Source organism: Corvus moneduloides, chromosome 2, assembly GCF_009650955.1.
Source record: "Corvus moneduloides isolate bCorMon1 chromosome 2, bCorMon1.pri, whole genome shotgun sequence".
NCBI lineage: Eukaryota > Metazoa > Chordata > Aves > Passeriformes > Corvidae > Corvus > Corvus moneduloides.
Genome location: NC_045477.1, coordinates 16,494,619 through 16,518,581, shown reverse-complemented (window position 1 = coordinate 16,518,581; position 23,963 = coordinate 16,494,619). Strand labels below are relative to the sequence as shown.

At 46.5% G+C, this 23,963-nt stretch overlaps 1 protein-coding gene across 1 annotated transcript; it reads right to left on the bottom strand.

Annotated features, from left to right (window-relative positions):
• Positions 1-387: 387 nt before the first annotated feature.
• On the bottom strand, positions 388-23,785 carry MOGAT2 (monoacylglycerol O-acyltransferase 2). The gene is made up of 6 exons (XM_032101323.1): positions 23,692-23,785; positions 16,300-16,478; positions 4,807-5,011; positions 3,195-3,369; positions 2,845-3,044; positions 388-822 (listed from the first exon to the last, which is right to left on the bottom strand). The coding sequence occupies exons 1-6, from the start codon at positions 23,783-23,785 to the stop codon at positions 668-670; spliced, it is 1,008 nt and encodes a 335-aa protein (XP_031957214.1). The 3' UTR covers positions 388-667.
• Between the last annotated feature and the right edge of the window lie 178 nt (positions 23,786-23,963).

Below are 23,963 nucleotides of genomic sequence, written 5' to 3'. Positions count from 1 at the left end.
AGTATAACTGCCAGAGTGGCTTCTGGTTTCTTTACAATAATTAGAACTATTTTATAGTTCCAATACATATTTCTAATGGAATTTATTTAATCTCTATTTCCCCAGTGGGCTATGGCATCATTCTGCTGAGGGTGCTTGGCATCATACTAGGAATATGACCTTTCTGATAAACTGTGCTTCAGAAAAAAGAGCCCAGAGCAATTAAAAACATAAAAAGCACCAAACAAACAATGTTCATTTGTTTATCTAGATGAATTATATTTTAAAAACCATATGCCTTCAGCACAAATTATGGCTCATTCTTCCATTTCAAAATGAAAATAATGCAAAGGAAATAATTTCAATACTTCAGATCTGCCTGGAAATATCTGTATAAACTGGCATCCATGCCAGACTGGAAGTGCGAGTTTTGTGCTGGGGAGTTTCAATTGTGCTGACCACAAATGGGATTTTTTTTTCTTCTCTTTTATATCTTTTATGTGTCCTACGTGGAGAAAAAATTAAAAACCTGGCTCTACACCCATGCAAATACTTGGAAAATCAAGCTCTTTTCCCTGTGCTATACAGACTATATGCTAACTATGAGTATGTTGAGCTTGTGAAGTAATTCCAGAGAAAGGGGAAACTTGGAGCTTGATCTCCATGGTTTCACCTTGCTTGAGGCACTCTATATAAATTCCAGGTGGCCGTCCTCTGGGACATTATATTTAGCTTTGTGCTTCTCAAAGAGATTGGACAACTCATTTAGGTATTTTTGATGGACTTGATCAACTTCTTCCTCAGAGGGTCTGTGCTTCTTCTGCACTGGAATTGGCTTCCCAACTGGAAAAGAAGCACAGGTGTTAGGAGGATTCAGTCTGAACACTGCTCACCCTAGCACAGAGCTGAGGTCAGCCTCTCCAGGATGGACAGGTTAATATGGCCAGTTATTTCCTGGAGCTTGGGAGATAGCAGAGCCAAGGAGGGATGGTGGCTCAGATCCTGACCAAGCTCTTGGTCTCCAGGATCACACTGGTCCTTGCCTCAGTTTACTCATCTACAAAGTTGGTTAATGTCAAAGACCCTCTGTGTAGTCTTTTGAAATAAGTGGTATATCCCAATGCAGTCCCAAGATCTGCTTCTCACATCTCAGATGTGCTGCAGATAAACACAATATAAAGACAGGATAATATTTAGGTTGGGCTTTCCAAGCTGTTTCCACATGGCCCTGGGAATCTGCATTGCAAATGGGGAAGGTGAGGAACAAGGGAGCCCCACACTATTTAAATACACTTGCAGTGGAGGTGCTTCCACTTTGCTCAGATTAAAGATTCTATTAAACATCTGATTTTTATTAGGAACCAAGCACTTATTTATCTTCTTAAAATCATGTTTTATTTGACAGAAAATCTAATTATTTTGATTCCTATCACTAGAAGAGCCTTTCCATCTCCCAGAGCTACCAGGGGCAGGACCAGGTACCTGGCAGGGGTCAGAGAAGTCCGTGAGGTACTTCTCTTGCTCCGGTGTCTTACTCAAATTGTTTTTGTCAACTGACAGAGGGTTTCAACATCTTATAATGCTATTCTTTATCCAATTAATGAAGAGTCCATGTGATGCTACACAGCTCATAACACCATTGAGACAATCCAAACAGGTTGTAATACAATTAGAAGTAATTGCTGATTGTCAAACTTAATCAGTGGTGTAAGCTCTAACCATTCCAAACAGCATTTTTAATTACATTAATTCACAGAGCATCAGCCACGCTAGTGGGCCAAGCATGGAGACATCGAAAAACTTACTCAAAACCAAAGATTTTCTTGAAATTTGGTCTCCCACAGACATGGTCTCTGGTCAAAATAGTTCATTTCACATGCAAATAGGTTTGGATTTGCAGATGTGTTTGCACAGGACACTGAGCAAACCTGCAAACTGCTTCAGTGTTCACAGAACCACAGGATAGTTTGGCTTGGTAGTGACCTTAAAGATCACCTCATTCTACCCCCCTGCCATGAGCAGGGACACCTTCCACTAGACCAGGTTGCTCTAAGCCCTGTCCCACCTGCCCTTGAACACTTCCAGAGAAGCAGAGCAGCCACAGCTTCTCTGGGCAACCTGTGCCAGGCCCTCACAGCCAAAAATTTCTTCCCTTTCATCTAACCCTGCCATCCTGTTACTCCAGGCCCTTGTCCAAAACCCCTGTTCAGCTTTCTTGGAGCCCCTTTAGGCGCTGGCAGGGGCTCTGAGGTCTCCCCAGAGCCTTCTCTTTTCCAGGATGAACATTCCCAGCTCTCCCAGCCTGTCTCCAGAGCAGGGGCACTCCAGCCCTTAGAGCATCTTGGTGGCTTCCTCTGAACTCACTCCAGCAGCTCCCCATCCTTCTGATGCTCTTACCCCAGAGCAGGAGGCAGCACTGCAGGAGGGGGTCTCACCTGAGTAGGGCAGAGGGGCAGAATCCTCTCCCTTGACCTGCTAGTCCTACTTGTGTTTGTAAAACTGCCTTGGAAGATGTTTAACGCAACCCTATTGGAGTGGTTTTTGTCACCATGTTGTGGTGTTGGGGTTGTCTGTATCTCACAGAAGTGATGAGGTGGCCACATTTGCTCTGAGGCTCTTCCCAGCACAACCCAGATGACTGGAGATCTGTCAGGAGATCAAACCAGATTGCCAAACCAGTGTGACACGAGAACAGTTGGGGATGCTGCTTTGCACCACATTTCTAGCCCACTACTGCTCGTGCTCTCTGGCATGATGCTTCAGCCTGGCAGGAGGATGTCACAACTCTGGGACTGACCCTGTTTCCCCAGTTTGGCCAGCCTGAGTGTGTCTGGCATCATGTCAGAATTCTGTGGATTGACTCACCCACGGTGCAGATGGGCCGTCGGTACGGTATCAGCCCAAAGCTGTACTGGAAGATGCCTCGTGCGTGGAAGAGGGGAAGGGAGATGCCCATGATCTTCTGGAGCCGGTGCTGAATCCTCCGCAGCCAGGAGCCCTTGGGATTCTTCACCTGGTCAAAGACATCATTCTCCCCAAAGGAAAAGGCAGGGACCAGGGGGGTGCTGCAGGGAGTCAAAACCAGTAGGGTGACATGATTAGCAAAGTCCATCCCAAAACCCCTTCATTCCTCTCCAAAGCAGAAACACCCATTAATCAGTCACAGAGCCAAGCACCCCTCCCTCAGCACCCCTGGACCCCACCCCCTGCATCACCCGTGCTGGATGGCCAGGCGCACAAATCCCTTCCTGTTCTTCAGCAGCAAGGTGAAGGATCCTGGCCGGGCATCCAGTGCCTCCTGTGCCCCACCGACAATGATGGCCAGCAAGTTCCCACCCCCTGGCTTCTGCAGCACGTAGGATGCACTCTCCTTGTCAGAGGGGATGAGGCCTGGAGAGCAGAGAGGAATTAAAAGTAAAACCCATCTGTAAAACACACCTGACTGTGGTTTGTTCTGAACCTTTTTCCCCCATAATCCATCTCTGGAGAGGTGCTAAATAGTTTATTTTCAGAGTTGATAACCCCAGCCCAACTCCCTTAAAAGGTGCTGGATTTGTCCACAGCTCTGCTGGGTGAGTACAAAATTATCCATTTGCTGTCTGGCTCAGAAGTGAGAAATGAGGGAAAAAATAAGGAAAAAAATAAACTGAGAACTAGCTGCACTTGAGCCCTAGGAAAAATTTGTTTCAGTTTGTTGTCAAGTGAGACCGTGTCCAATTCTGAATAATTCTGAAGTCAGAGAAACATTTGCTTTAGGTCAAAACACACGTTTCAGTGGATGGTGCTAATTTAAAGTGGAATTTAATGAAGGATTTGGTCCCTTGGTGTTGTTTACTTGAATAAGTTAGAAATCTTTAATTCAGAAATGAAAAAGCAACATTGTTTTGACTATTTAAAAAAACATCAATCCTTGTTTCAGGGGCTGAAATAATTTGCACATTAAAACCTCATTGTGAAATGGATTAAATTGACCTGAAATTGAGTTATGCACCCAGCTCCCACATTACAGTGATTAAACCTGCCTTCACCTGGGTCATAAGTATCTCATATATCTCACTGTTTGGATTTCTCACTCTCTATGTAAATATTTTTTCAGCAGCAGGAGCCAGGGTTTATGTGGAAAACAGGGTAACGGATGCCCTAAGGTACATCAGATGGAACAGGATGCCTATGTTTAGCCTATTGAATTCTGCCCACATTCATCTGGAGAAGTGACCATTGCCAAGCCCACTACTGAGAGATGGAGGTCATTCTGCCAGTGTCCAAAAATCTCTCAAAACTCCCTTTCGCCTCTCTCCATTTAATTTTTACCTGTCCCTTTTCCTATTCCTTTTCACTACATCTTCCTTCCCTGCCACACTCCATTGCAGTAGCATGAGCTGCTATTTTCATCCTCTGTCCCTGGATGCTACTTCCCTGGAAGCAGCAGATGCTTCAGAAAAAGAGGGGGTTTTTTTCCTCATAATTTCAAACCTGAATATAATTTTTATGGAAAGAGATACAGGAACACCCTGCCCTGCCGCTCTCAGTGTTTCTGTTCACAATTTGCTCTGCATTTTGCTGTTACACAGCAGCTGGCAGAGTGATGCCCTGAGCACAGAGACCATTTATGAAGTTGAACAACAGAGATAACAGTGAGGAGGGCAATTTTTAACTTCAAAGGTTTTGGGTTACCATCTCTAATAGCTGTGTCCATGAATGGGATCCAATTGGCCCCAGATGGGGAAAAACAGACCCTTGACTCCTCTTTCCCATGTATCTTCACTATGTGTTCCTCTAAAAAGCACCCACATATACCACTGCATGCCAGAGGCCCATGCTCCTTACCTCCACTCATTACATAGTCCCTGAAGAACGGGATGCGAAACCACAGGGAAAGCATCATCAGATGTGGGGTGATGCCTGGGAAGAGCATGGAAAAGCCAGATGCCTCTGTGCAGAAATTGAGAAAGGCTCCAGCTGCCAGGACTCCATGGGGATGAAATCCCACCAGGTAGTTCTGCCGAGGGTCCAGCTCTGCTGTCTTCATCAACTAGACCCAGGGATGAAGCCAAAAAGGGGCCAGAGTTAGTGCTGTCACCTCAGCAGGGTGGAACACTGGCTATGGAGAGCAGATAAGGCATTCCTGGAGGGGTGTGCCTCGCACCCACCGTGCCTTTCTGTTGGAAAAGGTCAACTGGAACAACTCCCTCATTTTTCACTGAGATGTATTTCATTGCCCATATTTCCATCTCCTCCTACCAATTGGCCTAAAATGACTTTTCTAATGGCACAGTTCCTTATGTTGCCTTGAACTGGTCTAGGTGATGTTGGGAACCAACTTTGTTTAAGATGTCCTCCAATACATTTTCTAATTTGGGGGGAAAAGTGAAAAAAGGATGATTTTTTTCCACACAATCCCTCTTGATCCCACAACCAGAACAGCAGAGGAAGTGCATAATCACTGGTAGACCTACTACACAGCACAAGCACATGTCCCACCCAACAGCTTGGTGTGGATCCAAGGTTTATCCTGTCCTGAAGCATGTGCCAGGTGATTCCAGGATGTTTTTCACACATGGTAAGTTGAAATCTAATTCCCAGACATCTAACAGAGAAGCTGATGGTTTTCTTCCCACTGGGGAAAGCCTGCAGGAGGCCAGCTGTTTGTGTCTGTGTTGGGTGCCCAGCTCCATCAAAGAGTAGTGGATGTCTGCCCAAGGCTGCAGCAACTTTAGCAGGAGGAGGGAACGGGAAATGCCCATGTCCAGCATTTTAGGGATGGGCAGCATGGATTGCAGATACAGTGCAGCTCATGGCCAGCCCTTGAGGGCTGGCTAAGCAGCTTGTTAAAATCCTCAGCCTATCTGAAAGTGACATTGAAGCCTGGGATAGACTACATGGGAGAATGGGTACCACAGAACAAGAGGGGATGGTTAATGGGAGATAAGGAACAACTGGGATTTGAACTTAATTACACTTGTTATGGACTGCCCAGGGGAGAGGAGCTGGTGTGACAAACCCACCCTCCAGCTCTGGCATCAAGAAGACCAATATCAGCCAGCATGTGCACAGCCCAGGCAGAAGCAGGCAAAAGTGAATGCTAACATCTCTGCACTGTTTCTGTGGGTGCTGAGGATGCTCACAGCAGCAGCAGAGGATGAACCTTTCCAAGGTTAGTCATCACATCATTTCCTCCCTGAAAGGGTGGTCAGACATTGAAACAAGATGACCAGGGAAGTGGTGAGACCACAATCCCTGAAATTGTTCAAAAAATACGTAGGTGTGGCACTTGGGGACATGGTTAAGTGGGTATTTGTGATAGTGCTGGGCAACAGTTGGACTCGATGGTCTTAGAGGGCTTTTCCAACCTAAACAATTCTGTGATTCTGTTATCACAGAGGCACCATGCATTTCCAGACAACTCAAAGGCACTTGTGCTCAAGAACAACCAAAGCCCTATGCATTTCAGTGTCACCCCTCCAAGCACCCTGATCCAATCTGCACTCAGGGTGCAGTTAATGGTGCATGTATTTTCCTAGAAGCAGCTAGAACTGCAGGCTAATCATGAGAGTGTATTTTACTTTCTTACATCATGGCTCATTTTCCACCTGTCCGAAGGCACTGTTGACTGTACATGTGCCCATTCAAGCACCTGCTCCTAATGAGGGGAATGGACAAACAAAAGTCCCATCACTGCCTAGATGCAGAGGTCTCTAGGCAGGAAGAAAAGCAGATGGCTGAATCACTAAATGCCCAAGGCCCCTGCTACCATTTGCTATTTTGAATAATCTCAGCTTGCATCAATGTTTCCTGCATTCATCTTCACCTTCCAAACAACCTTTCATCTCCAACTGATTTATAAGCAGGGAAACAAGATGCTCAGGCATGTTGGAAACTGCTACATTTCTGGCTGTGTATGTGCAAGGAGACAAGAAGCGCGGAGGGGGGCACAAGACAGCAGCCACTGAACTGTGCAAACTTCCTTGATGTGAGAGTTCGCCTGTGCTAAGACACCACACATCTGTAAAAACCCTCCCTAGGAAACAATCAGCTGCTGTCTTGGTGCTCTTCGCAGTGAAAGAGGATGGAGGACAGGAAAGCAAAGAACACAGGACAGTGCTTGGAGTGACAAGACAAGGGAGAATGGTTTTAAACAAAGAGAGGGAAGATTAAGACTAGCTATGAGGAAGAAGTATTTTTATGATGAGGGTGGTGAGGCCCTGGCACAGGTTGCCCAGAGAAGCTGTGGCTTCCCCATCCCTGGAAGTGTTCATTGGATGGGACTTAGAGCAGCCTGGTCTAGTGGAAGGTGTCCTTGTTCCAATGAGATGAGTTTTAAGGCCCCTTCCAACCCAAACCATTTTGTGATTCTGTGATAAGACATGGTCCTGGGCAACTGGCTCTGGGTGGCCCTGCTTGAGCAGGGGGTTGGGCATGTTGACCTCCAGAGTTCTCTTCCAATGTCACCCTGGTATTTGAGTCTGTGATTTTTGACTCTCTGCCTAAGCCATGGGCAGCTGGAGGGTAGCAGTTGAGTCCCTCAAGACTTGATGGATCTGGTTAATGTTTCTGCAAGAGCTGTCCCCTGCAGTAGCCCTGGGGAAAGAATGTCCTCAGTTTGTCACAATATCTGCTCACATCTGGATGATTTGGCCAAAACTCACAGAGAAACCAGAGAGCTTATACAAGACTAAGAAAGAAATCTGTAGCAGAGGAGAGACTTGGGCAAAGTCTCTTACACTGTAGGTCTAGACTCTACACTACCCTTTTCCCTCTGGAAACTCTTCCACACAGAAACTCCATCCTCCCTTCTGGATTGTTCCCACTGTCTCACTTCTTCCCTCTCCACCTGGCAGAGGTCAGTCTCCATTCCCAAACTGCCAGGAAAGTTAATAATGTGACTGTGAACAGCCTCCCTCTCCTGGTGTCCAGCCGAACTGCCTAATGGAGCTGGGTTTGAGGTGCCAAGGAGTGGGACTATCCTCCATCCTGCCTTGAATGAGCTGTCTTTTCCACACCCTCTGGATGGCACTTGCTATTCTGGTCTTTATGAATGAATTGAACATATAATAGTTGTCTAAGTACTTAAGGGTCCAACCAAGCTGGTGTGTGCATGAGCATGAAAAAACCCAAGGTTTTTCTGGTGAGCTAAGAGCAGTATCTCATCTCAGAGGTGTCTGAGATGCCAAGTTAATGTGTATGACCTGTGGTCTGAAAGAAATGAGCTGTTAGCAGCTCAGGGTTGTGCTCTCCAAGCTGAGCCATGGGTTTGTTGACTTCCTTGAGATTCCCCTTGGCATGGTCAGGATGCCTGCTGATGAGCAGTAATGTTGCATTCTCAAAAGTGCTATGAAGCCTTCTGGATCCCAGATGTGGGATGATCTTGGCCTTCCTAACAAATCATAATTGTTTAGGTTGGAAAAGCTCTCTAAGATCATGGAGTCCAAACGCTCTGCCAGCACTGCCAAGGCCACCACTAATCCATGTCCCCAGCTGCCATATCCACATGGCTTTTAAGTGTTTCCAGGAATGGGGAGTCCACCATTGTGTTGGACAGCCTGTGCCACGACTGGACAACCCTTTCAGTGAAGAACTTAATGAACTTAAATTTTGAAGGATGAGGTCTATTTTATGCTTCATCATGGAGACGTATAGCTTGATAGCTACAATTTTTCAGGGCTTGCAGTGAGTACTCTGTAATAGAAAACTCCCTTTATTCTGTCTACTCAAATGTGGGTCCAGGACATGGGTGAAACTCTGCCCCAGTTCCCTCAGCTCCCCAAGAGACATGGTGGGACCTGCTCCATGCACTGTCAGCTGTGTTAGGGAAATGCATATGCAGATTTACAGGAGCTCTGATAAGAGCCCATGTACTAGTGAGGATCTCAAGCAAATTAATCCAAATTTATTTTTAACTGGATTAGTTAAATGGCATTAACATCCCAAATAGATTATTAATTTGATGATATTGATGAGGTATTAAAGTGCTCTTCATTTCATATTTGTTTTGGTTTAGTTTTAATTAATTTTGGAGTGGAATTAAGATAATTGGAGCTAGGGCTTCTGAGTGACTTTATCAGCCCAGGAGTTCAGCACTGGTTTAACCAGGATGATTTAATTCATCCCTTGAGATGTGGCTGGGTTCTCCTAGTTGTTCCCTACTGACTGGATTGTCCTGTCCCAAACCATGGGAAGACAGAGGACAGGCAATTCCCTGTTTAAGGCTGGTGCACTAATGCTTGAGGAAGGGGTAGTGAGGCACTGGCACAGGTTGCCCAAAAAAGTTGTGAATGCTCCATCCCTGTAAATATTCAAGGCCAAGTTGGATGGAGCTTGGAGCAACCTGGTCTAGTGAATGGCATGCCTGCCCATGGCAGGGGGTTAAAACTAGATGATCTTTAAGGTCCCTTCCAACCAAAATCATTCTGTGATTCTATGATTCAAATAAAATTCTCCCAGAGTCTAAAGGTTTGGAGGGTGGGTGCTCCAGAAACCCCTGGAGATGCATTGTCTGCAGGGCTGAAGGGGTTAAAAAGTTGTTAAGTGAGGAATTAATCAAGTCAAGTTGAAATGAGTAGGAGCACTGCATGGTGCATACCATGTCAGGGGGCATGTAGTCAGGGAGGACACTGATGTGCCATGTCATTGCATCCTTAAGGATCAACGAACATGAGGTGGGAGAGAGGGAGGAGCATGGCATTACCCCCACAGTCATTCAGAGAGCAGAAGAGGATGTGATGGAGGAGGAGAGGTTAGGAGAGCTGATCAGCAAGCTCCTGCCTTCTTCATTTAAAGTCTCCCAAATTGAATTGCTACTGTTTTTTATCCTTCTCTGGTCCCAAACTCTGCTTCTGTGGATGTTACTGTCAGTAATCTGCTCTTAAGTGGGATAAACCTCCTTTCAACTTTGTACTAAACAAATCCTCAGGTCTCTAGTTTTCCATGGGCACCTCCCAAAAGCATCTCTTGCAGGATGAAACAGGCAGTCAGTTTCTCTGTGGGAAGAAGCCCAACAAAGATATCCAAGAAACCCAGCCAGATCTGAAGAAGGACAAATTGTGCCAAGCTGAAAAGAGGCAGGTCACCCATCCAAGGGTGTCTGAATGGGAGACCAAAAGAAGGGCAAGTATCTGAGTACTGCCAGCAGCTGCTGAGGGTGGGTTTCAGGTCCCAGCAATGGTGAAGGTCTGAGAGGGGCAGTTGGAAACAGTGAGATCTTTGAGCCCTGGGGTTTTCTCCTGGTGTCACAATGCCATGTCAGAGCTGCGTTTGCAGCAAATATTGGAGAATCTGACCAGCTAGGTGGATTTAAATTGAGTTTGGATGGGACTTCACCACCCTCACTCCAAAGGCTTGGTAAGGATGGAAGGTCCAAAGTCCTCCCTTGTTCTTGTAGGACTTCCTTTAGCCAGTGGATTAGCAGTGCAGATGGTGGGGGACAGTCCTCCAATAGATCACAGCCATGGCCCCCCTCTTACTTAAGGACCCGCCAGAACAGAAGAGTGCCAACACATGGGACAGAGAAGTTTCTCAGAAAAGGATAGCAAGGTGGCTTTGGGCCATTTGGCCATGACTTTCTTTTTCCCTGACAATCCCTCTTCCAGCCAACAGAAGGAAGCAAAGGGAACAGCCAAGACCTCTGGAAATCAGAAATTGTATTTAATGTCATGGGCCATGACACAAGTCCCCAGTTACAAATAATACCACTCTTCTGTGAAAAGAAAGGAAACATTCCTGGCAGTGATTGGTTCACGTGAACTGGAACAGTCCCCTCTACAGTGCCTTGTAATTCCCCAGAATCACAAAACATTCAAATAACCTCCATCACGGTTTGTGCAATGATGAGAATGAATGAGCCACGGGATGGAGCCTTCCCAAACTACAGCTTCAAGGGTTCAACTAATTCTCCAATAATTCATTTTAGTTATGCTAACAATAAAACCAGTAACACCACCAAGGCCACAAGCACAATGACAGAGGTTGCTGCAGACAACAAGGTCCAGCTGGCACTTAGATAACCCCAAGGCTTGTAAGAAATGTCCTGGTGGCTCTTCACAGGGAGAAAACAGTGTGGCGAAGACCACAGGGGCCTTTCCTGTACAGCAGGTTCTTTCCAGGCTGCCCTGAATAAAGCCGGCATGATTAACCCTACTGGGGTTGCTCTGAATGATGACAGCAGCTGAAAACAAAATATGTCCCTGTCTTGGGTTAAAAGGCAAATGTCTGCCAAGGAAGGCAGGAACCTTCCTGGAACAGGAAGAAAATACCCCTCCCTCCAAGCTATTTTAATTTCAAAATTACAGGGCTTTCAGGCAAAAAAAAGTAGAAAAAGGACTAACAGTTCTTTACTAGAATATATATATATATATATGTATCAGGACAGAACAAACCACAGTACAATAGCAGAAGCTTCCAACCCACCAACTACAGTTTTTCCCTATGGTGTAGTTATGATCACGGCCGGCAGGGGGCGCAGCCGGCTCTAGCGAGGCAGAGAGATGCCGGGATCCCCTCAGCCGGCGCCGGGAGGGAAGGAAGGAACTTGCTCCTTTTGCAAACTCAGGGTTCGATCTCAGCACTAACAAGGAGCAGCTGGCAGAAGCAGGGAAAGCAGGCAGATTCGATCGTGGTGCCGAATTGTAGCGTAGCAAAGTCCTGGAGCCGAATACACAAACTCCCGCAGCACCACGCTCTCCTCAATCCCCGAATGGAAGGAAGGCAGGACCCACCCCCATCAAGTCTCGGGTCCGAGTCCACAACTTACCGTGGCATCACGCCACAACTCCCGAAAAACCCTGAACAGAAAAGCCCAATCCCCCAGCCAAAAACTCCCCAACCCCACAACAACTCCACTGGAATGCCAGGGGACTTCTTTTTGTGTCTCGATCGCTGGCTATTCACCCAAAAAAGTCACCCCCTCCCCCTTCTAGCGTCTCCCTGAAAACAACGGGAAGAAATTAACTGAGAAACCTAAAAAACCACAACAGTCCCCAAAATTTCCCCCAAGACGTTAATTTTCACTTCCTACTGCTAGAATGGACTCATAACCCAGGTTTTGTGATCCAAAGGTGAGATGTCTTGCCTAAGCCAAGCATCCAGCCTCAATTTTCAGTCAGCAAGAAATATGGTGACCTCTGTTTGAGGACTGTGGTAGAGATAGATCTTGTCAAGATTATGCTTACACTTTTCCAGTTTCACCTTCCTCATCTGGGGTTACCAAAGCACCATGGCTGTATGAGGGAGGATGGTGACAGGACAGGATGGGACTGGGGAGAAAAAGCCACAATGTCCATTCACTTGCCCAGAGGATGCAATTTGTTTTTACTGTTAGGCTGGGTGTATTCTTCATCGTAAAGATGCACTGATAAATGATGAGGAAGGGATTGTGAACACGGAGATAGGGTTTGGGCAGCAGCAGACAGATTACTGACTAGTTTTTCAACATAGCATAGATAGAGCAGTCCACAGCATCCAAATCACTCTGTAGGCAACATCAACACAGCAGACATCACTGGTCATCTGTTCAGACATACTCTAGCCCAACCAGATTAATTTTACACCTTTTGGTGTATTTTTCACAACTTTATAATGCAGCTGAGCTCAGCCATGTATTGGAATCGAAGAATCATAGATTCATTTAGGTCATAAAAGCCCTCTGAGACCATCAAGTCCAACCATTACCCCAGCACTGACAAGACCACCATTAAACCATGTCCCCAAGTGCCACATCTACACAATTTTGAAACAATTCCAGGCCAATTGAAGGACTACAATGAGGGCATATTAAAAAAAAAAAAAATAAATATATATGTACACACACACTTTTTTTTTTTTAAAGGTAGGTTTTAAATGCAGAGAAACTAAGCAGAAATAACTTCTCTGGGCAATGAACTGGACCCTGACTTGGATTCTCACTGCAGTTTTTCTCATCCCCCTTTTGAAAACACTCAAGCTCATTTGGGTCCTGCCTGGCTCTGATTCTCAAATCATTAATTGAAATGGAATCAGTTCCAAGGGGGATAAATCCAACAGCAAAGTGGTACTTGTGCAAGGGTGGTATCAGTAGAAGGCACACCTTGCACACACTGCAGTGGCCTAGCTCATCACTGGCATGCTCCATGTACTGCAGCATACTGCAAATTCACACTGCCCAGAGAACAGATGCTCATCCCAACCTCTCTTTGCTTCCAAGATAGCAAACATGCACAGGGATCCCTTAAAAGCAGTGTTTAAAGCTGTTTCCTAAAATAAGACAGCAGGCAGCACATGCTGCCTCCAAACACTTGACCATGCTATGTTTGCTGCTGGGATCTGGTAGGATTAGGAGGCACACTTAATCTTCCCAGAATGCCTAATTCTCCAGGGCTTAACAAACTCAATCTACACACAAATACAGCCCAGAGTCCTGGATGCCAACCCAGTCTGTGTCCCCACATCTCACTTCCTTGTGCCCCTTGTGCTGGGACTTTGGGCAAGTGGCGTTGTTCAGCCTGAAGAAGAAAAGGTGAGACCTTAGAGCCCCTGCCAGTGCCTAAAGGGGTTTAAAGAGAGCTGGAGAGGGATTTTGGACAAGGGCCTGGAGGGACAGAACAAATGGGGATGGCTTCAAACTGCCAGAGAGCAGGGTTAGATGGGATATTTGGCAGAAATCCTTGGCTATGAGGATGCTGATGGCACAGGTTGTCCAGAGAAGCTGTGGCTGCCCCATCCCTGGAAGTTTTCAAGACCAAGTTGGGCAGGGCTTGGAGCAACCTGGTCTAGTGGAAGGTGTCCCTGACCATGGTAGGGGGGTTAGAACTGCATGTTCATTGAGGTCTCTTCCAACCCAAAACATTTTATGATTCCATGTTTCTATGACTGAAAAAATATCTTGGAGAAATAGTATTATGTGATTGCCTGGTTATAATGCTCTCTATATTATATATTTTTTAAATTTTTCTGCTGTCCTTTTGTGGAACTTCCTCTATTTTCTCCCAGAGAAATGGGGAGAAAGGCTCCACAGAACCCTCCCGGCCCTCCCCCAGGCAGCTGCAGCCAAACCCCATACCATGCTCCCTCTACTGGTCTTAGTGGTCCTCTTAGAAGAAAGGAGAGACACGGAATGCAGTGAAGCATTCAGGAGCGAGGTTCCATGTCCATTAGAAAGGGACAGGAGAAGGATCATTGCTGGGCTGAGCTGGCAGCTGAATTTCAGCAGAGATGTTGGTCCAACACTTCGTAAGTGGTGGATTATGGCCGCAGATAATTTACAGAATATATATTTGCATATAATTATTACAGTCACAAAAATCATTGCATTAATGTTGGAATGTGACAAATAACATAGAGAATAGAAATTTTCAGTTCTCCTGAAGTTGCTGAATAGAGTTTAAAGCCTAATTAGCAAAAAACCCCATAAAAGGATGTAAAGGTATGCACGCTGGATGATAAATGCGTCTTACCAGTGGAGGAACAGATAAAGAGGACTACAGTGGGGTTTTTTTGCAAGTTAGGTAACAAGAAGCAACAGCATATGCCTAAAGAAAAATTTCAAGGAAAGGTCACCTTTCAAATCGAAGTATTCACTGAATAGGACCACCAGAGATCCCTTTAGAGGATCCTCCAAGATCATAAAATGATTTCCAGTAGGAGGCATGCAAATAAGTTCTAGGAAAAGTGATGATTTATGTGTTAGCTAGGAGACACGCTTTAATGAACATGTATGATTATAATGGATAAATACCTTATTGTAAAGCCTTATCACACACATTAGATAAAAGGAGATACCCCTGTAATATGTTCTGCACAGATAAAGAATGCCTGCTTTCTAACACTTCAAATTGTATTAGAAAGCTTATTTTCTGGCCGATTTCACTATCAAAGGGGCCTTAAAAACATTCCACTCCCTGCCATGGGAATGGACACCTTCCACTAGACCAGGTTGCTCCAAGGCCCGTCTAACCTGGCCTTGGACACTTCCAGGCACGGCACAGTCACAGCTTCTCTGGGCAACCTGTGCCATGGCCTCACCAACCTCACAGCCAAGAATTTCTTCCAATATCCCATCTAAATCTACTCCCTTACAGTTTGAACCCATTCCCCCTTGTTCCATCACTATAGTTTCTGATTAACAGTCTCTCTCCATCTTCTCTGTAAGGCCTTTTCAGATACTTGAAGGTGCTGTGAGGTGTCCACACAACCTTCTCCAGGATGAACAGCCCCAATTTTCTCAGCTGTCTCCATAGGACAGGCGCTCCAGTCCCCTTTTTGACTTCGTGGCCTCCTCTGGACTTGCCCCAGAAGTGCCATTTAACCTTCTTATGTTGGGAGCACCAGACCTGTGCACAGTATTCCAGGTGGGATCTTATGAGAGCAGAGAAGAGGGTCATTTCTGGTTGAGCAGGAAAGCTGATGGGCATGTCATCTCTGGTCCTCACTTTGCTCTGGCTCCCCTTAATCCTTATCCCAGGCCCTACTCCATTCAGGATAGACTCTCAGGCTGGGTTCTTATTTTTTCTTTTGGGCTGGTGGGTTCTTTGGATTTTTGGGCTCCCGACTTCATTATCCTGGACTGCAGCACCCAGCTTCTGACTCCAGGTGATTTCTGACCAGCTGGGTGCATCCCATCTGAGTTCTCTCAACAGGCAATGGGTTTCTAAAGGAATTACCTTAGAAATTCCCATTTCCTGATCTACCCTTGAAGCTCTCTTCCTTGCACAACCCATGAGCTCTTCTGCTGCATTCCTCAGATTTGTACCAAATGGTGATGGCTCTGAGGCAGGACTTGCTGCTACTCCATGCATCCACACCATGCCAAGGGGACACCAGATAAAAGAGTAAGGGCAAAGGCCAGCCACATGCATTAAGTAAATCAGGGAATGTCACAGAAGCCCCTCTCAAGAGAACAGCAGCTCTGTGAGACTGCCCAGTGCACACACAGATTTACCCATCCATCCCCTTCCTCAGCAGAAGGGGATACTGACATTGCAGAACACCCAGGATCTCTTGATTTTGGTTAAAACTTGGCCCTGTGCCAAATAGGTAAATTCTGAACAACCTGAAGGGCAGGAATGTTGCAATATAGACATGGAAAACAAAGGTGAGATTTACCTAACAGCTGTAATGCAGCAAGGTTAAATAGGTGTGGAAAAGACAGATGATTGAAGGATGTGGTTTGTGAACATGGTGATCTCCATTTTTTACTGTGTCTTCCAGTAATCTGGGAGCTGGGAAGATTATCCTTCAACACTAAACTTCTAGCACCCCATGCTATGACTGCTGATCCCAGACTGTATCCAGACTCCAAGGACAAAGCTGGTCCCTGAAACACTGAAGAGCCGATGGATCGGTGGCACTTACCGTGATGGGGAAATAGTCCCTCATGTACCTCCAGATGATGCAGTTCCGGAGGATGTGGATCCGCCGCCCACCCTTGCTGGGTTTCTCCCTGTCTATTAACCACCATGCAGCATAGAGGGTACTGACCAGCCAAAAACGAGTGAAGAAGAGGGCGATGAAGGCAGCTGTACAGCACTGTGCTGAAAGAAAAGCCAGCAGTGACTTGGCAGTTGGATTAGGTGGACTTTGGGAGAGGAATAGTTCACTTGGAGAGGCATTTTGGTCCTGGGATGTAGCCCAAGCCTCCACTGAGCTTGCTGCTGAATATGTCAGTGTGAAGGAACCTCTGATGCAGAGGTGGTTTCTTTTTTATCCTCCCCAGGAACCTGAAAAGACACCAAGCACCTGCCTTGTAGCAACCACCAATTTTTCCAAAGGCCACCATGTCCCCCTCTTCCCAAAAGACTGATGGATCTCACTGCATTCACAGTGGATTCACATTCTCATGGATCAGCTCTCTATCCTTTGCTGTCTTGCTTTTCTCTGGAGTCAGACTAATCTCTGCAATGATAATGGCCTTGTTTTACTCCAAAACTGCTGTTAATACCCCCTGATGACACCTGATACTTTGCAATGGCAGCAAAAAGGGTCCTATATCCAGCCTGTACAGTCCCCAATAGCTTTTTCTTGAGCTAATGATTCCCTATTTTAGTTGTGTCCATGATTTATACACATAGATAAGATTTTACTCTTTACTGAGTTTTTTATTATTGATTTTGGACCCTTTCCTCCACTTCTCAGGTTCAGTCTCAACTCTAATCTTGGAGTCTAGAGGATTTTCAGTTCTTTCAACTCGATGTCATCATGAATTTTATAAGAATGCTCTATTTCATTCTCTAAGACTTCCATAACTTGGGACTTTCTCCAGTTAGTGCTCAGCTTTTACCTCTACCTCCCACCTCCCTTATACCCTATGTTTTGGCATGGGAACAAGAGAAGAAAAGTCTTTGTGCAAACAAACATCATTTGGTACATGAAATCCCACTCAAGCCCAATACTGTCTGCAGAGACTGGAAAGTGATGATCAGCCACCAAGCTGCCACCTGGTAAAGCAGATGTGCGCCTGGGAAGAGCTGTGTCCTCTCCATCTGTTCCTCTGGAAGCCTTAGTATTGCTTGTGAAGGGAAAGACTGAGCTGAAAAATACCCAAAGATTCATCCAAGTCCTTTGCCCTCCCCAGCTCATGGGTTACATAATGTTTTATACATTTTGTTCTACTTTGGGTCTTCATCACAGATCCACACCCAGGGCTGAAAGATATGAGGATGGAGATGCCCTGCTCAGCTTCAGCTTCAGCTGTGATATAGATGCATCCACACCCTCATGCTCTGAGACATCTTTTCCATCTTTGGGAATCCCCTCGTACCTGCTCTCTCCACCTCATCTCAGCTAAGGCCTGTCAGAGAAGTGGAATAGGATGCTCTCATCTAAGACCTTTGTGTACCTCCTGTTTGCTTTCACTTATGGATAAATAAGTGGATCATGTTTGTAGCTTTTCTTTTTTGGTGATGAGTCACCCTGATTACAAAGCATGGAAAAGCAAATCCTTGCCCCTTTTTAAAACACTGTCACGATAGAACCAATAATCCCTATGGGGGGGAAAAGTGCAATAATCTAACAGGATCCTAAATCCCCTTAAAGCTGAAATGGGATTGTTTGTCTTCCTATAAGTAGAGACACTGCAGCAGGCACCTGGGTAGGCACTACAAATTTTCCAGTGGAAAAAAACCTGCAGCTCTCTGCAAAGCAACAGTTCTAACCTGTAATGCATCCTGCAGGTCAGAAAGAACTACTGCTCCCACCTGGTGCCACACTTTTAATGGAATCATAGAAGTCCCCTCAAATCTGGCCTTAGACACTTCCACGGATGCAGCACTCACAGCTTCTCTGGGCAACCTGTGGTTGCCAGGGCCTCACCACCATCAGAGCCAAGAATATCTTCCCAATATCCCTTCTAACCCTGCCCTCTGGCAGTGGGAAGCCATTCCCCCTTGTCCTGGCATTCCAGAGCCTTGTCAAAAGTCCCTCTCCAGCTCCCTTAGAGCCTCTTTAGCACTAGAAGAGGCTCTAAGGTCTCCCCAGAGCCTTCTCTTCTTCAGGCTGAACACCCCCAGCACTCCCAGCCTGTCTTCAGAAAAGAGGGGCTCCAGCACTTGGAGCATCTCTGTGGCCTCCTCTGGACTCGCTCCAACTGGAGTCTCACAAAAGTGGAACAGAGGAGGAGAATCCCCTCCCTCAACCTGCAGCTCATGCTTCTTTTTCAAATGCCTCAGACATAGACTTTATAGCTCTCAGGAATTGCATAGAACATGAACTGCAGCTCCAGGGTCCACATGATAAATAAACACAATTTTACTACAGCTGGGAGTTAGGTTGTCAGGCCTGCTGCAAAACTGTGCAGTGCCTAATTCTCTTTTTATCATACTGTGCAAAGCTCAAAGTACATTCTGCAAAGTGAAGGAGTAGTTCTGGTCCAAATCCATGCTTTATCTCGCAATTATATACTTATTAAGTTCTTCCTCAATTCATTTGCAATTCACCTTTTTTTTTTTTTCAGAGCAGAATTTGCACTCAGTGACCTTCATTCAATTTTAAGTTTTGGGGGGTTTGTGTCCTTTTAAAACCTTTTGGTGCTCTGTGGGAAAGGAGCCCATTCCTGTCCCAGAATGGACTGTCAGTCTGAAAGTTACTGTGGATGGGACCAAAGAGACAGGAAAGTTCCGGAAAATGTACAGTTAAATCTTCATCCAAACCAATTCCAACCTTAGGCAGGCACCTGATTATTTATGGTCTGTAGTTTGGTGAGAAGGAGACACTCTGTAGCACTGTCTGGACACTGAGACTTTCTGGGCCACCAGTGGCAGAGTATTTGCCACAGAGCTCTATTAGTGCTTCCCAAAAGCCATGTCAGGTCCCCAGGTTGAGTCCACCACCACCAGTCCCACTGCTCAGAAGAAATGGGCAGGTTTGGGTGTGAGGTTGCAAACAGGCGTGATCCTCATCTCCTCCCTCTGCAGGTCTGGACTCTTGTGCTATAGTCCAATTGCACATACTAAATTGCTATAAAATGGCTTAAGCCCTTACACAGAGCCCTTTCAAGGCAGACAAGGGCTGTAAGAGCAGGGCTAAGGGCATCATGCAAGTCTTTGCAGATGCATCAGTTCTGTTATCTGAAAATAGCCAGATAATTCTGGGCTGGGCTGAGATTAGCTGCTGCACTGTCTGCACTGTCATGGAAAGTGGAGACTGCTTCAAACCAAAACTAAAACCAAAGGGTCCTTGACAAGAAGGAATGCCATGTGCAGACCCTAAATCTTGCACTTTCTGATCAGTCCAGATGCAAGAAGGTTTCTTTGTGGTTGTCCATGGTGAGATTTGGCTTTGGATGAAGCATTCATTGGATGGTCTTGGACTCTGCGCTGCACCTGTTGAGCAAGGTTGCAGCAACTTTTCATGGTCCAGGACTCAGCATCTCACATCTCTATGGCTGTATGGGACTCAGCAAAGAAAAGAGACATCAATTGATGGCTTACTTGTATTCTTTCACAGGCCAAGTGGTTTCCTGGGATAGATTCCTTCAAAGAAGCTCAGAGCAAAAATGAAGTGGTGGGTTTCTTATGCTGAGTAGTTTTGCTGTGAGCTGCAAATCCCTCTCTGGACAAAAAAATGGCCATATCACAGAAAGCACAAATATGCCATGGGGTCCAAGTGAGCCATGGGTTCCAAACAAGCCACAGGTTTCAAAGCACATGGAGGACTCTTCTGGCCAAGTCTAAGCAGCGACCATGTCCCATCAAAGTGCTGCTAACCCAGAATTTGTTCATTCAGCCTGAAACAGGGAAAACTGCAGCACACAGAAAGAGATTTTTTTTATCGCAACAGCCACAAAGTGAGTCAGATTCATACTGCGCTTGTCAGGAAGGTTTGCAAAATCATCACAGAATCACAGAATGTGTTGGGTTAGAGGGATCTTAAAGACCATCCAGTTCTAACTGCCCCACCATGGGCAGGGATACCTTCCACTAAACCAGGTTGTTCAGAGTCCCATCCAACCTGGCCTTGAATGCTTCCAAGATGCATGTTCCTGAGGTCCCCAGTGCCAGCCTGGAGTCCCTGATAGTGACCACCTACACTGATACGGCACCCTTGGGCACAGCTGATCTGGGCAGACTGTGGACTACACTTAGCTGCCAAGGAAGCCTGATCACACTGGTACCACACTGCCCTTTAAGCCAATCCTAATGACTCGAAGGGTTTGAAGGCTGGGTTTGTTATGCTGGGTCTGCAGAGGCAGCGTGCCCAGGTCTACTGCCCCTGCACTAGGTTTGTTTGCCATGGTTCAGCCCTGCACTCATGGTTCTGCATGGTGTATCTGGATGGACGTCCATGCCCAGTGGAGAGTAGGAATGAGAGAGGCAGCAGGAAGCAGTGCAGCAGGCTTGGGCACCAGCCTGCTGATTTCAGTTCTCTGCAGTAGCCTGGTTCCCCTCTATTACGAGGGGGCACTGGTCGGTACTCGGATCATGTACTGGAGAGGCAATGGGGTCCTCACTCCATGCCCTGCAACCCATTCTTACACCTTGAACTCTTCCTACAGCAGCTGTCAGCCTCTGAAATAAAATGAAACCTTTTGTCTCCATGCTCTTGTCAGGAACATCCTCAGGAAAACTGGCAGGGCAGACAATGCCTGCCTGTTGCAAGGGATGCTGGAGCAGAGCTCCTTGCCAGCACTGAGGCCGAGCTGCTGCCCTCACCCACCATCCTGCCAGGAATGAATGAGTCCCTTGCCCAGAGCTTGGCTTTTCAGGCGATGCATTTGCACAACCATAGCAACAGCTGCCTGCAATCAGTGCTGCTGGGATCTCTGGTCGAAGACCTGTGCAGCGGTCAAATGGGTGTTTTCAGAAGCCCTCTTCTGGCAGCAGAAGCACAAGCCTGTCTCCCAAACAATGGAGCAGCCAGCAGCTAAATCCTGCCCACGGAAGGTCTGAGCTCTGTGCCTGAGGGTTATAACAGTGCAACAAGGGGTGCTTGGCAGCTCACGATGAAAATAATGGTATCTCTTAGCATCTACCTTATGCAGTTGTTAACTGGGAGATTTTGGGTGGAAAGCTCCAGGCTCAAAGAAACTTTGTAAAATGAACCAAACCAGCTGGAATTGCTTCATAAGGTTTTGTTATCACTTTTCTAATGCCCTTCTTAAGAGCATTTCTTAACTGCTTTTGGTTTCAGATTGTATCACCAAAAAGACCCCAAACTAAAACCAAAACCAGAAACAAACAAACCCACAAAAACACACCAAAACACCCAAACAACAAATCAAATTCTTCCGGGGAAAGAAGATAAGTTCTGGAAGGTCAGCCATGGGAGGAGGAGTGGGTTTGGGTCTCATCCCCATGCAGAGCAAGCTGCGTTTCCCTGCAGGAGATAGAACCTGTGTTGCAAGTAACTCCTACAACTGTAGAGGATTCCTTCCTCCTGGCCATTTGCTGTCATTCTGCTGGCTCCAGAAGTAATTTTCATCTGTGGAAAGTCAAGTGCCAGTTTGCTCCCAATACCAAGAAGGAAAAAAACCTCAAGTACAAATTGTTTTATTGGAAAATACTGTTAAAACTCCATAAGCCCCAACTGCATCCATGCTGGGAATGGGGATGTGCTGTTGGATCCCTTGTTAGCACTGCGACCACATCTCTACTGCATCCCAACTGATTCATGTACTGTGGAAGGAAATGCAGGTGGCAGGGACAGAGAGGGAATCATGGAGCACCCCAAAATGTCCCATCTTGGCCAGCTGGGTCCAAGGCTGCACAGCTCTTGCCAGATCTCCATCTTTCTTGCCAGGACACATTCATGTCTCCTCCTGACAGGTGTTCTCTGGTGGCAGAAGGTTGAACACAGGTGGCATCTCTTCTTCACTGGAATGTTGATCACAGGTGGCATCTCTTCTGCTCAGGGAGACCCCCAGGGTTTATAACACAAGTACACAATGGCAGCCAAGGGTGGCTGTTTGGCACTTCTCTTCCAAAAAAAAGGTAGCTTCACCCATCCCGGTGACCAGCAATGGCCCCTGGCCTCTGGAATTGCCCAAACTGGGCTAATGTGTAGTTCAGAAGAGTGATACTTAGCATGGACCAATCCTACACCAAGAAACATTTAAAGAGCTACACTATCTGGACCAGTATGGCGCAGTCCTCCGGTCCATCAGATACCGGTGCAAAGGTGGCCATTCAGACTTAAGTCTGTGGCAGAATTTGGAAGGGCCCATCTCAGAAACCAAGTGGGACTCAGAAGCACAGCCTGTGCTTTCTGTGCAGGTATAGTTCTGGAGATGTTTGTGTACCAGGAAATGGATACACACAAAGACCTGCTATGTTCTGGGGCTAGTCAACAACTGTATTGCCACAACAAATGAGGAGCTTTATGCATATCCCATCTGAGATTCACAACTGGCATAACAATGGGAAACTCTGTGATGTTACCTTTTAGCTTGGCTCCTGATGGGCTGCAGATGGTCCCTGACATTTTACAATGATTACCTGCCTCTGATACTCCTATCTCTTTATTTCCCTAACGCTAGGAAACACTGGGATGCCACCCTCCAGCCTGATGGGCTCTAAATGTCTCCAGGCAGTTTGTACTCTCTGATGACGCACTTCTGGGTCTCCCATCTCTTTATTTCCCTGTGCATCCTATCCAAAACTGCATATGTGTCATTTCCATCAGCACCTGATGCCATCCACCAAGCAGTGAGTTTGTCTGCATCTCCGTTTGCTGGTGTGTCTTTTCCTCAACTGTTTGGGTTTTCTTTGAAAAACGACCTTTTCGAATGTTCAGGGGCATCTGTAAAAAGTGAAGTGTCTGTTCCCAGGGCTGCAAAGCAGAGTCCTCAATGCTCTTCTTATGGTACCATTCCTCAAGCATGGTAATTCTGTTTCCCATCCCTAACACCAAGCAGACCAACAGCTTAAACCAGGAAAACTCTAAACCTAAAGGGCAAGAGAAACTGAAAACCCCACCCAGGTTTAGATGCTGCATAAGACCTGTAAATATTCCCATGCACAGGCAGGCAGCCATACACTTCCTTAGTGCCACCGTGCTCTGATCAGGTGGTGAGAAGAAGCCAAAAACACTGGCACAGATTGCTCAAGGAAGCTGTGGCTGCCCCATCCCTTGGGGACCTGTTCAAGGCCAGGTTGGATGGGGCTTGGAGCAACCCAGTCTAGTGGAAGGTGTCCTTGCCCATGGCAGGGGATTGGAACTGGATGATATTTAAGGTCCCTTCCAACCCAATACTGCAATTCTATGGAAAGCTTCTCTGACTTCTCAGAAAAAGGAAGAAGAGGTGTCTCTTACCTAGACCCAGGAAGCTGAAGACCCATTGAACCACTGATGCTGTCTGAAGCCTTCTCTGCAGTGGCAGAGACAGCGGAGCGAACTCAACCTTCATCTTGGGCTCTGCATGCACGTCTTGCAAGGAGAAGGAAGCAAGTGGTGAATGCAAAGTGCAGTCACCTGTCAATATCTACCCAGTGTTACAGTAGAAGGGATTGTGCAACATACAGTGGCAGTGGTGGCTGCACACAGCACCATCCCATACAGGGAGGAGAGGGAGGTGTCACGGACTT

What these genes read in the sequence shown, in the direction of transcription:
- MOGAT2 (XM_032101323.1), bottom strand. Translation starts at nt 23,785, where the DNA reads ATGAAGGTTGAGTTCGCTCCGCTGTCTCTGCCACTGCAGAGAAGGCTT. An exon ending in CTTCAGCTTCCTGGGTCTAG is followed by an intron (nt 16,479 to 23,691) that starts GTAAGAGACACC and finishes CTTTTCTTTCAG; the next exon opens with CACAGTGCTGTACAGCTGCC. An exon ending in GGACTATGTAATGAGTGGAG is followed by an intron (nt 3,370 to 4,806) that starts GTAAGGAGCATG and finishes TCTGCTCTCCAG; the next exon opens with GCCTCATCCCCTCTGACAAG.